The 13,838-nt window shown below is 39.1% G+C and overlaps 1 protein-coding gene across 1 annotated transcript; it reads right to left on the bottom strand.

The window, feature by feature from the left end:
* Nucleotides 1–267: 267 nt before the first annotated feature.
* PPDPFL (pancreatic progenitor cell differentiation and proliferation factor like) lies at nucleotides 268–4,068 on the bottom strand. The gene is made up of 5 exons (XM_053981151.1): nucleotides 3,986–4,068; nucleotides 3,803–3,899; nucleotides 2,768–2,848; nucleotides 2,583–2,682; nucleotides 268–1,829 (listed from the first exon to the last, which is right to left on the bottom strand). Exons 2-5 carry the CDS (start codon nucleotides 3,855–3,857, stop codon nucleotides 1,817–1,819), a joined length of 249 nt encoding a protein of 82 aa, XP_053837126.1. The 5' UTR covers nucleotides 3,858–3,899; nucleotides 3,986–4,068; the 3' UTR covers nucleotides 268–1,816.
* Nucleotides 4,069–13,838: the final 9,770 nt, after the last annotated feature.

Raw genomic sequence — 13,838 nt, 5'->3', positions numbered from 1 at the left:
TGTGATTTCAAACATCTTCAAAGAGAGTCACAGTCACCTTCTTGCAACTATGGTGTTGTCTTTCTCTCTTCCTTTACAACATATTTTTTTAGAAAAAGGTGTAGCAGCTTTTTCCTAGCTTGCACTCATTTTCCAAGTCACATCAGAACTTGAGGTGACTAAAGAGAGAATGTGAAGCACATACAACATAGACTTTTGAGGAGGTGTTAAATTTTTCAAATACTTTCTTTTAAAAAAGAAAAATAAATACACATTCAAACAAGAAAACCCAAACCCACAGAGCAACTCCACCATAGGAAATATGGAACACCAGTTTGTTTTTGGAGGCCAAAAATAAGTCAGACAAAATATTGGTTAAATCTTTATTAATAAAAAATCTTAGTATAAAAAAAAAGGTCACTCTGTACACTTAGAGAACAGACAAAGATGAAACTATACAATAGCAGTAAAGTAAGACACAAGTCAATTTAAAGACCCTTGAAATCATGATTTCAGAATTGTGCTCTTCTCTTTTGTCATCTGCCATGTATTCATTGTCTCCGCCAAGACTGCAAACTGCCTGAAGCAGCCACTTGATATACCTTGGAGTTATGCATAACCATGACAACCATTAGCCTATAATAAAAAGATGTTGCCTACATTAATGTTTGCTAGTGTTAGTTCATCCAGTGATGGACAAATATCCAGCAGGTTTAATGATAGTACATCAAAAAGTTGCATAGATACTTGTCACAAATGTTATCATCCAGCCAAATACTTGTTATTTTCCATAATCCTTGACGCATTTCAGTCATGCCCAGTAGAATAAAAAAAGCATTATACTAATTAGCTTCATTTAATCTTCAGCATTGCAATGTTATAGTGCCTTTCAAGAGCATGACAAAGGTACACTTGGATAACAACAATAATGTGATTACTTTGAGGGGAATCCTTTGCCAGATATAGCCCTCATAACTGATCTGACAGACAGAAGAATATTGATAGAATTTGCCACTTAAGAAAAAGTAGATCTTTAAGCCACAACAAAGCAGGCAGAAGAAATCTAAAACAAACTAGAAGTATCAACTCTGATTAAGGTTGTTCTTCTCCTTGGAATAGGTCAGTTTCCATTAGGATTATTGTTTTTTTGTGCATCTCCTCTATTCTGTCCTCAAATACCAGCATACATAGGCAGGAATGAAAGTGGTACCTGGGTATTTGAAGCTGGGATCTATGCATTCTGCTTTATCAAAGAAATCAGATCAAACTGACTATTGCTTGTTCATATAATTGGGCTTTCTAAAAGCAAAGCTATTGACAAGCATTCTTGTAAACTTACAGCCTGTAACTGGTACACAAATACTGGATAAAAGACATGTGCCACACAACAGTCCTATTCTGGATTATAGATCTGAATCCTGTTTACATCAGTGTGATTGCCTATAGAGCTGGTATCTTAAAGGCAACTTAACTGAATCACCTATTTCAAAGTCATTCAATACACATCTTCCTCCTAAATCTATGATGTCTTATTTTTTCTGTCACCTTTCTCTAATTATTCAAGTAAGTCATCAGGATGGTTACTCCTAGAAACTTTCATTAGAGAGACATCACAAATTATGGCAAATCTGGAAAGAACACAGTAGGTCATGGATATGTCCATTAAGCAATATCATTTTAGCTACTGAAAAATATTTTGAAAATACACTTTTCCACTCTCCTAAAGGTTTTATTTTCTTCTTGCAGCTGAATTCAGACATTAGGAAGATCCCAAGCCTCTTGGAAAAACAATTCGGTACGTAGCATCTCAGTTAGAAAAGCCATCATGCTGTCTTTTTCAACTGTTGGTGCTGCAGAAATATATATAAAAAAGATGATAAATAGAATTTTCACTGTATTTACCTCAAAGATATTTATTTATCTGCCTAAGTGATGCTGTTGAGCAGGACGGGAAAAGGGAACTCCAGATCAGAAGGCAAAGAAAATGAGCTCTCTCTTTATTTCAAATGTACCGCTCTATATATAGAGAACATAGAGAAAACTAATTTCATTGGTCTTAGAGTAAAAACATGTCACACCATTGGTGTGCAGTGAATGACACACAGTAGCAGAACTTATCTATAAACAATGTGAATAACAAGATAGATTAGAGAATTATTTACATTCTTTCCCAACTCTTTCCCAGGCTCTTGCCTGGTTAGAAAACCTTTCTCTTTCTCTCTGACTGAGCTGAGAAAATCCACACCTAAGTATTTTTCAATGCATCCATATAAGCTTTTTAACACAAAATAAAATGGCCACACTGTATAAATGGTTCTGCAAGTTCTATAGGTAAATGATTAAATAAACATCACCATACGTGTGAAACAGTAATAGGCACTGCCACCTGCATAATGTGAAGTAGCATATGAGTTCATTTGTTAAAATGAAAACGAGGAAAGGTTGTATAGCATTAAACTTGATGTATCTTCTACTTAAATCATCAAAACAGCATCGCACCTCACCAGATGGTTTTAGCTGATTATGATTTGTTTACTAACACTGTTACCAAAAGGAAAGCAGAGCAAGTAAGTTAACCCCATCGTTTTAAAACCAGGACTCACCTGCTTGCTGAAAGTGTTTTTCTGCCAACAGTTGGTGGAGAGGGTTCACTATGGAAGAAGCTTTTTATCCACCAATATTTATCAATTAACTCTGGTAACCCTGCCAGAGGAGAAAAGCCCACGACATTAGATACCGGATGAATAACAGGAAAAACTGAAAAGTGTTTCAAAGAAGGGAACAATACCATGCAATGCTTTGTCCTGGTCTGTGATGTCCAAACAGCAGGAGGAGCTGGAAGAAACTCTGGATTCTGAGTTCAGTCTTGCTGTTCGTAGAAAACAGAGACACACGTAACAAAAAGAAATGCTTTGAGAGAGCGCACTCCTCTTTATCTGCAGGAGTTTTTCAGACATGCTGCTACCTCAGAGGAAACAATTTCCCTGAGCTACAGAGTGTAACTGTTCTACTACAGTTTTCATAAGAACTTTCATATCAGTTTCTCTCTCACTCTACTCACACTTCCCTTAAAAGCATACTTTGATCTGTCTGCATAACTTTCACTGAAATCACTGACAAAGCTTAAGATCATGGCCACACTGCTGTCAAGACAAATGTTCAAGTACATCCTTGAACATTTAAATCCACAACAACCAAATTGCCATGCCTTCCCTTGTGACACAACTAAATACTACACTCACATTAGTGTCCATTGTGGACCTAGGAATCCTAATACACCATGTGTACTCTCAAAGCAGTGATTATTTCACATATTTAGAAACAAAAAATGTGAATTGATTTGTATTGTGTCTAAATTTGCAAAGTAAATAGGAAGTAAATAGGAAGTACAGGTAGAAACCTAGACTTGCTAGGCTAGCAATTTTTCTAGGTCATGTTTTATAATTGAATATATACATATATATATATATATGATAACACTAATAAAAAATTCTATATAATTTTTTTAAAAAGGTACATTAATAACCAGAAGCAGATGGACATTAAAACTAAAGTTCTGTGATATGAAAAACTCTCCAAGAAATTAGAAGTTATTTAGGCAAAGACAACTCTTTGCTGCCAGCTCACCCAGACATCACCTGAAACACTTTCTGACACTTTTCCTGAGTGCCAACAACCCGGCCACTTTCTCGGGAGGGGCTCGGGGGGCTCAGCCTCCCTCCTCCAGAGGCGCTCCCCAGGCAGAGAGAAAGGAAGAGGGGAGAGAAGGGCGGGGGGTGTGTTTGGGGACAACAGGCAGCTCCCGGCCCCGCCGAGCACTCACTCCTGTAGTACTGGTTCTTGGCCAGGAGGCAGCCGGCGGAGGGGACGGAGGCCATGGCAGCGACTCGACGGGGAATCCGGCTTTCTCCGGGAGGAGCCTGCGGGGGGAAAGGATGCGCTGTGCCGGGGGAAAGGACTCGCCCGGCGCGGGGAGCGGAGCCGCTGCCCCGTCCCTGCGGCTCACCTGCGTGTCCCAGGGCGAGCGGCCGTCCAGAGGCAGAAACGGGGCCCCGCTCCGCAGCGAGCGCCGCCGGCGCCCAGGCGCCCTTTATGGGACGCGGCAGGCGGGTCCCCCCGCCCGAGGGCGGTGGCACAGGCGGGACGGGAGTGAGGGGACGGGAGGGGAAGGAGCCCTCGCCCTGCAGCCGCCCGGGACAGGGCGCGGCGATTCCGCGTCCCCGCAGTGGCCCCCTCGTCCCTGCTCCTGCCTGTCATGCCAAGCACAGCACAGCGCTGGAGTGCCTCAGGCGGGACTAGGGGCTGCTGCGTTAATTGTTCTCTTCCCTGTGGGGAATGGGAAGAGCGGGGTGAAGCTGACAGGTGCCTGTTTGGGTAAAGACTTTTGTTCAGGAACGCGAGCTTGGCTATGCATATACACTAATTTCTTTAGTGAAGCTAAAGGAATTACCTCCACTCTTACAGTAATGAGTAAAACCTGTGATCATGCAGTCTTGTTAAAATTAGAATGAAGTCCAAGATAGATCACAAAACTACTTTTACTTTCCCAAGATAAATGCACAGCTCCTTTTCATTGTTCTAATCATATTGCATGGCAAAACTAGTTCAACAGTGTGTGTGTCCTCACCTTTCAAAATTGTCAACAGAAAAAGCAGCAAACAGCTTTGGCTATTTGGTTTGCTCCTGCTCCACAACAAAATTTTTGTCTTTTTTTTTTTTTTTTTTTTTTTTTCCCCTAGCAGGAGCTATGAATAAGAACACAGAGGTGAAGTGTTGTGTGATACCGTGTTACTGTCACATCTGCTTGAATAGTGCATTCTATCTCAAATGATAAGGACATAGCTCATAATAGCTCCTAGTATATTTAGAAGAGTGTAAACCACTGCAGGGAAACCTCCTCTAAAACAATACCCACACATCATTTGTAACAGGCAAGCAGAGTGTATTTTCATAGGCCTTTTTACTGATGTGCTGTCACAGTCTTGACAATGTGGTGGTCTCTCCTGAGCAAAGATTGAAGGCTCATCACTGAGAAATCTGCAAGATAGACACAGGAAATTCTTTGCAGATGAGTTCATACCAAGCTCTAGCACGAGTTACCCCATACATTTATCCTGCTATATAAAAAAGCACTTGTAAGATAGTAGCACTCACTGTTGCAGCTTCTTGTTTATGGATACCTAAATGTATTAGCTTGTTAATACTATTAGCTATTTGTTCAGTGTATCAGTCACCTTGCTTCCTGCCTTAGTAATCAATTTTCATTTTCAGTCTTGTTCTATTTGAGGGCAATAAATTTCTGCAACACCTCATTTGTTTTTGTCACCATAAATGCCCTCACACTGAGCACTCTGTTGAATTGTCAGATCCATTCCTGAAAGAAAGGAAGCTTCTTCCCAAATAGCCATAGGAAATTGTTTTCTTGGGCTGTGAGGGTGGGCATTCCTAGTGATAGCACTGTGTCCTAGACAGAGCTAGTAAAATTATCATTTATTGTATCTGGTTTTGTCTTTCAGCTTTAAAATCCTGTTTTAATATACTCATTGGTTTGTAAAGGACATGATCAGAAAAGATTTTTAGACTCTAGCATGCCCATGGTATAGGCTTTGTATTTCACAAGGAAACAGACATAAGTATCTCTCTTGCAAACCTCACAAACATCCATCCATTTCAGAGCCATGCCAAAATACTCAGGAGCTGGGGAACACCAGGTCTGTAAAATTTTTAATTGCTTCACTGTTACATGTGTATAATTCACTGCTTCACTGCTGCATGTGGCTTGATCGTTTAGTATACATGGTCATTTACCACTTTTGGTTTGGAGTCCTGTTTCATGCACTGGAATAGAAAGGGCTTATTTAATGAGAAATTATCCATTATTCCTCTCACTCAATCTGTCATTATGTCCTATGTATTGTATTTTCTTCTAGTAAGAATACAGAATCCTCTGAATATAGAACTACAGGTTTCCCCAGTATTTTTTCTTGCATGGTCATTCTGGCAGATTGTTTCTAAAATACTGGCACAATTATTTTAAAGTACAAAAACAAGGTTATTTTTGCTACAAAACCAAGGCATGCTATTTTCTTCAGCTAACGAGGGAATTCTGAGATCCGAAAGCATTATTAATACCATGATCTAACCAACTGAGCTAATCTCAAAATTAATCTAATTATCCGTCCACAACAAATATTTCATTCCAATTTTTTACAGAAAGTATAAATCACTCTTTTTTTAAGGGAAATGTGTGTATCAGTTTGACCATATGGCTCTCCATGAGAAGACCAAACTTCCCTGAGTAGTATTTTGTAATGGATGTATTAACATTTTTAGAGAACTTTCAGAAACATTTCCTTCATGGGTCTGTTTGTAACCCTAATTATTCTCTATTTATCTCAACATTTTTTTTTTTTGCATACCTATTCAGTCAAATTTTGAAAGGAGTCTATAAAAGAAGCTTGCATTAAAGAAATTTCATAGTTCCACTATGCGAAGTAAAAAAACTTTGCCTTGCAAAATTTACTTATCAAAACCTGTTTAGTTTGTTAGCTGCTTCCGAGGACCAGTGCCATCATTTACCTTTTTTATTCATTTGTTTTACTCTTCAAATATTCCTGCAAGCCAAACAACTCATCAGGAATTCAGGGTCATATATCAAAAGCAAGAGGAGTTGAGGTATTGATGGCAGAGTGAGCATTATATAAATGCTGAGTGAGAGGTGGCAGGGGAATGGAAATTCATATTATATGTAGCCTGCAAAAGATATGTGAGGCCATAGAACTTCTGGGGAGAACCTGAGCACAGAAGGGACAAGAAAAATTTTTCTTCACCACTGCAGTGTGTGACACCACTGCAAATCATCAGCTCTGTAGTAATGACCACTCCCAGTAATGAACTGATTGTTTACTGGGAGTTGCAGCACTTTCTTTCATTGTCTTTATTTTTAATCTTTACTACAAATGTGAATATAAACTTGGGAAAAACCAAAATGAAACAACACATTTGATGAAGAGAAAAGGATTTCTTGTTCCTGACCAGTCAAGGTATTGGATAAGATAACACTGAAAGCAAAGTGTAACTACTGATCTCTAGAGTGCTTGGAGTACACCTCTGAATGATGCACATTGCCGGAAATGTCAATAAAAGCAGGGAAAACACATACTTTTACATACAAACTGCATGGCAAAATCACTCAGAAAGACTGTGCATTTCTACGTTGTTAATACATCTTTGTGCATTTACTGTTAAGTGACAGTTTTCAAAGGCTAAAATATACAAATTTCTCTTTATTCAGTCTAATTCATGTCCAATGCAGCACTACACTCACACAAAAACAAAGACATTTTAGCATTTGTCATTTTAGTTTTATCTTAGCACTTAACTGAATCCCATTCTTCTTTGGATCCATATGCCACAAGCTGCACAAACTTCTTCCAGCAGCCTACATCTTTTACATCTTTCTCAGGAGTATGAATACTCGGACATTCTGTTGCTTTGTTTCTCAAGTATTCTGAAGAAGAAGACTTAAGCTCCCAGTGTCACCAAATATAGGGATTATAAATTGTATTCCTACAAAATAGAATATGTAACTGGCTGGAATGTAACTGAATAAAGCAAAATTGAAACTTAGGAATGTTTATATTCCTTTTTAATATGTCCCTGGAAATTTATTATCCATAGAGATGAGAAGAGTTGGCTGGTTATTCAATTTCACAGCCATTACTGAGATGCAGGGCCAAATTGCGTATTTTCATATTCTTGTCTATTTTGGTTAAAACAAACATTTTATTGAATAGTATCCACTTTTTCAAATTGCTGTAAAGAGTACTGTGCATTTTGATATACACCCACAGACTCTTCTCTCATTCATTTCTGTACCTACTTTCTCTCTGTCCTTGCAGGTACAATGGACTCGGACTCACCAGTTTGAACACAACCTGCTAACCTCTGCAAAGGCATCCTAGAGGGTTGTAGTAGCCCATCATGCCTCACAGTGCATAGATGCTATTCCTCAGCACTGAGACATGCTGGCATCCTCATTTCTTGACTAGTTGTTCTCTCACCAGGCCAGATGCTCAGAATGGAGCAGCATGAGGTGCAAAAGGAATCAGGGAACTTGTGAATAAGAAGAGCATATTCATAATTTTGCAGCTGGAAAATTTCCCATTAACCTAGCAACAGAGCTGGCCCAGGACATCACAGAGCAGAACTGTTCCAAAATTAAGAAGCCAAAGTGTACTTGTACAGCTGTGTTAGAGTAAACTGTACATCCTGAAGGTGTGGCAGACTTACGTCTACATGGTGAGGTTGTGACAACAACACCTGAAGAAACATGAGAGCCTTAATTCACTCACAAATCCCTCCAGCCTGCAGAGGAGGAAGGCTAGATGTGTAGGACTTATCACACAAGGATGTCAGGTCAGATCCTCAGTTGATTATGCTTGTTGTTTCCTTCTCTCAAAATCTAACCAGTTGACCTCAGAAGTGCAAACACCATTAGGACTGATCAGGGACTCTGCCATTTTTTCTAGACTCTCACACACTTAATTTCATCTGAAATCATAGTTTAAATATTCTTAGTACCATTCTTTGGCTCTGAACTGTTACAAAATGGCCAACAGTCACACTGTTTTATACTGCAAAATAAGATGTTTACAACCAAAATGGTGAAGAATTCTCTCTTGCTTGTGTTAAAACCCAAGCTGCTTGGCAGTTTTTTGGGAAAAAGCCAGGGAAAGCCCTAAGCCATTCCAGGACATTTCTAATTATCTTAATAGAAAGGACAATCATGTTCTGTCTCCTGTCAAGGTTCCCTGGCATTAATTCAAGGGTTAGTTAATTTAATGTGACGTCACCGGTGCCTAGTGTAAGATCCAGAGTCCAATAAGCTGGCAGACAAATGACTTTGCTAAGCATCCATTTGAAAACCTACCATGTTTAACATTTGGGTGTGGATGGCTAATTAGGGTCCAGTTACTGCATTTCTTTAGGACTTATGTATCTAGTGCAGTGGCTGTTTCCATCTCCACAGATGCTGCTGGCGGGAAGTCTTTCTCTCAGGCTTCTGCAAAGCTGCCTCCACATGCACAGTGCCAAGTCTTTTAGCAAGGGCTAGAGCACAGTCCCATTCACACAACCAGGGAGGCCCTTCTGCCTTAAGTATGCAACATACCAGCAATTAAAAAAGGAGAAGAACAGGCACTGCCAATCTCTGTTTCTGTGACTATTTAGGAGCCAAAAAAAACCCCAAAAAACAGGAGAGAAAATAGCCAGACATGCAACTTCTTTGGGAGACCATTCTTCCCAGTCTCAATCCTAACTGACACCATTGCTGATCCTCTAAGCATGATATATTGATACTGCACTTCAATTTGCCTTATGAAAAAGGAAAGGTAGCCAAGCTGAGCACTTCACAAACAAAAGTGCCCAGTATCCCAGCAGAATTTGCTCCAAATATGAACTCATCTCACCAGCAATGAAGGCATAGTTGGCAGCATTTCCCGGAGCTGAGGAAAGAAGTAAGAGCTTCTTCATCCCATCAAACTATAAGGTGGATGCAAGTTGTTATTCTGTGTCAGGATATACTGTTTACATGCCACAAGGCTTAGGAATCTGAGGTCATATTCACTGCTACTGAACCACTAGAAGTACAGGTTTGAAACAGTATTAGTACAGTCCAAGAAACACAGAAGAGGTTGAAATGAAATGAAATGAAATGAAATGAAATGAAATGAAATGAAATGAAATGAAATGAAATATGGCAGGGGTCCTTTAATCCAGAGTTTCTTAATCTGTAGAATGTATTTTGCCAAGGCACTAGCAAGAAGACATAAACAAACCATCCTCACCACAGAGTTACATTGAGTGTGTCAGAGACACTAATTTACTCTAAATAAGACCAACTCAGTTGAGATGTGTTGCTCCAATCTTCTGCCTCTTCTGACACGATCGGCAGTGACAAGTGTTTGTCTGCTTCCTGTGATGCTGAATCATATCAAAATTGATGAGGAATCAGAGGAATTGCCACTGATGTTCTGCTGATGGGCAGAATCTCCTCCAGGTAAGTGGGAGTCTGACCACACTGGTGATGCTACAGGTACCTCTCCTTAGAGTGACTTGACTCAACTCTGAAAACAGCTGCTAGACACAAAACACCTAGTTCCTTGACTTTCATTTGTCTTATAGTTTAAATAATTCCCATACTTGCAGAAGTTTAGTAATTTTTTTTTCTGACAAATGAGAACTGAGGCCTACATGCAGCCTTGCAATTTCAGGAACACAAGTATACTTGTAGTATGATTTTATTGGCTAGATTCATAGTAGAATTTCCTAGCAAAAGCCAATATTGAAAAATCAAATTTTGACAAGGGTCTAAAGATTCGAGTTGATAATGCAGTCAAGTTTGATACAGTTTAATGAAGTTTTCACATTATTTTCATTTGGTCAGTGTTCTGTCTGCTTCTTATCACTAGATCTCTTGTCAAGGGTTGAGTTTTTCTACTTTCTGATTTATCAGTGAAAACAGTGATAGGCAGTTTTTCATTTGTCTTCATCCTACTGAAGTACAACAATTTTAAAATAGTTTTACAAGGGTCAGTCTCAGGTATGAGGAGTCTGATCAGACAGAAAGTGCATAGCCTATTTTCCTCACCCTACTTAGATGCATATTTTTTCCTCCCCTTTTCTTGCATTGCAGTTAACTGCAATTTTCTCAAGTGAATTCAAGTCCAACAGATCCTTTATACATTTTGAATGGAAAGTATTTCACACTCTGAATGCAAGTTGACTTTTGGCAGAATACTGGAATTAGCTAATTGAGAGGTACACTAAATAATTATGTAAGTGATCAGAGGTTATGATTACTGCTAATTTGTTCCCTCCATTCCTCCTCCTATCATGCATCTGTGACAATGCAATCCAGAGCCTTTGAAGAATTTTGTTGAGAAAAGCAAGTTATAGAAGACTGCAAAATTAAAGGCGATCACCAAAACTGCTTGTATATCAAAGCTACAAAAGGTATTGTAGAACACATCAAGCTTTATAATGAAACAGAGCAAGAAGATGAAACTGTTACCCCAATAAAACTGTAAACAATTAGTTGATGGTTAATAATTGAAAATGTTCTAGAGGATATGATACAAGACATGTGTCTGTCTTTTGCAAGAGTAAAAGGAGCTGTGAGAAGTGCTGGATTAATTTCACATACCACTGTCAGAACAAATGCAGAGAATAGATTGTTTGAACTCAATAAGAGAATTTCGAAATATCTAGGACTGGTTTATGCAAATCTGAAAATGTCACTTCCATTTGGTTCATCTCTTTTGCCTTCAATTAGACTTTCCAGCAACTTAGAACCTCCATATCAGTCAAGAGAGAAGAGCTTATAGTTGGCAACAAGCGTTCATATTCACTGCTTTGCCTTGGAGAAAATAAACTGCTGTTAGGAATTTAAGGTGGTTATCAATCCTGCAACCATGGTCTTAGGCTGTAATCACTTGTTAATGTAGCAGCTGCTGCTACCCTGAGAGACAACTGCTGCCACATGATATTTGACCAACCCACTTTAGGCCCTTTCAGGACTGCCAAAAAGGTACAGGCCTGCAGTTTGAGAAATAATTGTTGAAAAGAACAGTTCTCCATTCTACCTAGAGTTTTCTTATAAGTCACCTTTGGGAAAAAGTAGATCTGTGTGCTTGAAAAAACTTTGGTATTGGAGCTGGGTCATGCACAGCAAGGTTAAATCAGGCAAGCTGCCAGAACAAAGTCGTTTTGCTCAGCATTGGCTTCAACTCTCACACATCTGCTCTGTAATTCACCAGCTTGGTGCTGTCAGACTTTGGAAGGACCAGTGCCTGAACAGAATACAAGACAGCTATTTCTAAATACTTTTGAGGATCTGGGTTTGGGTACTGTTTGGTTTAACAGGTCTACCCCTGTAATTTCATCTGGGTGACTCAGGGATGCCAAACAACTGAAGTTATTTTCATGAATATTATTGGAGAGATTCATTCTCAAAACTCCACCCTTTTTAAAATTTTATTGCATAAAATCTTGAATTTTTTTTTAAAACATATTTTTTTTCTCCTAACTAGCTTGTTAAACAAAATATTCACAAATAAGTGCAGCTCAGATTCAATTGTTTAAATCTTAAGCATATTCTTTTATGCACAATTTACAATATTGAGAATTTCAAGCACATGCAGACAAAACGGTTCTGCATTAATCAAAAGAGGCACATAGAGCAGGGGCAGTTAGTCAGCAATAAATTAAAAGCCAACAAGAACAAGTCCTATCCTCAAACATTCACATTTTGCACATAATTACTGTGATTTTGTCTGTATATCACAGATAGAGTTTTCTATTTTTTGTCTGAAAGTATAGTACATAAAATAGAGGCATAAAATGGCATCTGAACCAAACAACATTTCTGAATATAAAAGCAGTGTTTCAGATACAATTCATTAACCTCATTCATTTTAATTGTTACCAAGTCCTTTTCTATTACACCATAATGACTTCTTTAATTTGCCAGAAGTACAAAAAAATGAGAAAAAAGGAAGATCAGAAAATCTTACTGCAGAATTTCAGTTTTCTCACAAAATATAGTCACAAAATATAGTTCTAATAGAAATTTGTATTAAAGTGGGAGAGATGTTATGGTTTTGAAATTGATGGGAACTTTGATAGTTCTGTAATGGATAGTGTTTTGTAAATTTTAAAGCACTCTCTTCTTTTCCTTGACTCATTTGTTTAGGGTTTCTCAAGTGAATTGTTTAAACTCAAGCACTTAATCCACATCAACACTTTCATTTATGTCACAGGTAAGTAAGCTTAGAAATTAGGAGTAAATAGTGTAGATTGTCCCTGTCACCCCCTCACTGCAAACACCGGAGCTCAAAACCAGGAGATTGAACTGGTGCAGGTGTCTGCCCAAGGAGCAGGGCTCACAAGAATCACCAGGGTGGCCCTGGCAGCACCTGAGAAGCACAAGAGGGCCTGTGAAGCAGCTGTGTTACCAGAGAGTGAGCACCTCTCCCTGTGGTTTCCCTGCTGTACTATTCCAGGTAGTAAATGAAATCTGGCTCACCTTGTTCTTTGCACTGGCAGCAGGCTTAGCTTGGAAAGGAGCATCTCTTGGCTACCTTAGGGCTCCAAATTCCACCTTCTGTAAATTTGCATCTTGCCAAAGGATCATTAAAGAAATTTTTCTCATTTTTGGTTTATAAGAGGAAAAAGGCATACTCTTAATACGTGCCTAAAAGGACTCACTTTTTAATTTTTTTATTATTATTTTTTATTGAATGGAAGATCTGAAAGCAAGTATTTGAACCTTATAAATTCTGTAATAAAGTTTGGAAATGCACCATTAGCACTGGCCTTTTATATATGCACATATCTGAGCTGTGTGAAAATCTGACAAAGGCAGATATTTACCTGTTCAGCTGTTTCTTTCATGGAGCTGAAGTTCTGCCAGACAAGCAGGCAGAATTAACCCCCGTCAGCACCGTTCCCAGGAGCACAGGATGGAGGCCCAGGCTGCAGCTCCTTGTCTGTGCCTGCAGTTCCCTTAGTTTGCCAGAGGCATGTTCCTTCTTTGCCAGGGATGAAGTCCTCAAGGCCATGATTGCAGTCATGCAAGCCCTTCTGTCTCCTTTGAAAGATGTCTCTTGCTCCTACACAGACCTACAGGACCTATAAATCACTGCCTGCTGCTGCCTTACAGCATCTACACTATGATCACTCTATTACAGCAAGCTACCACTTGTGACATTGTCAAAGGACAACAGAAGTGGTGAAAAGCTCCAGGTATCTCCAGATTCAAGAACAGCAAAACCCATCTCCCCAGGTGGTTTCTGGAG

The sequence above is a fragment of the Vidua macroura genome, chromosome 1, assembly GCF_024509145.1.
Source record: "Vidua macroura isolate BioBank_ID:100142 chromosome 1, ASM2450914v1, whole genome shotgun sequence".
Taxonomy (NCBI): Eukaryota; Metazoa; Chordata; class Aves; order Passeriformes; family Viduidae; genus Vidua; species Vidua macroura.
This window is presented reverse-complemented; position numbering and strand designations above follow the sequence as displayed.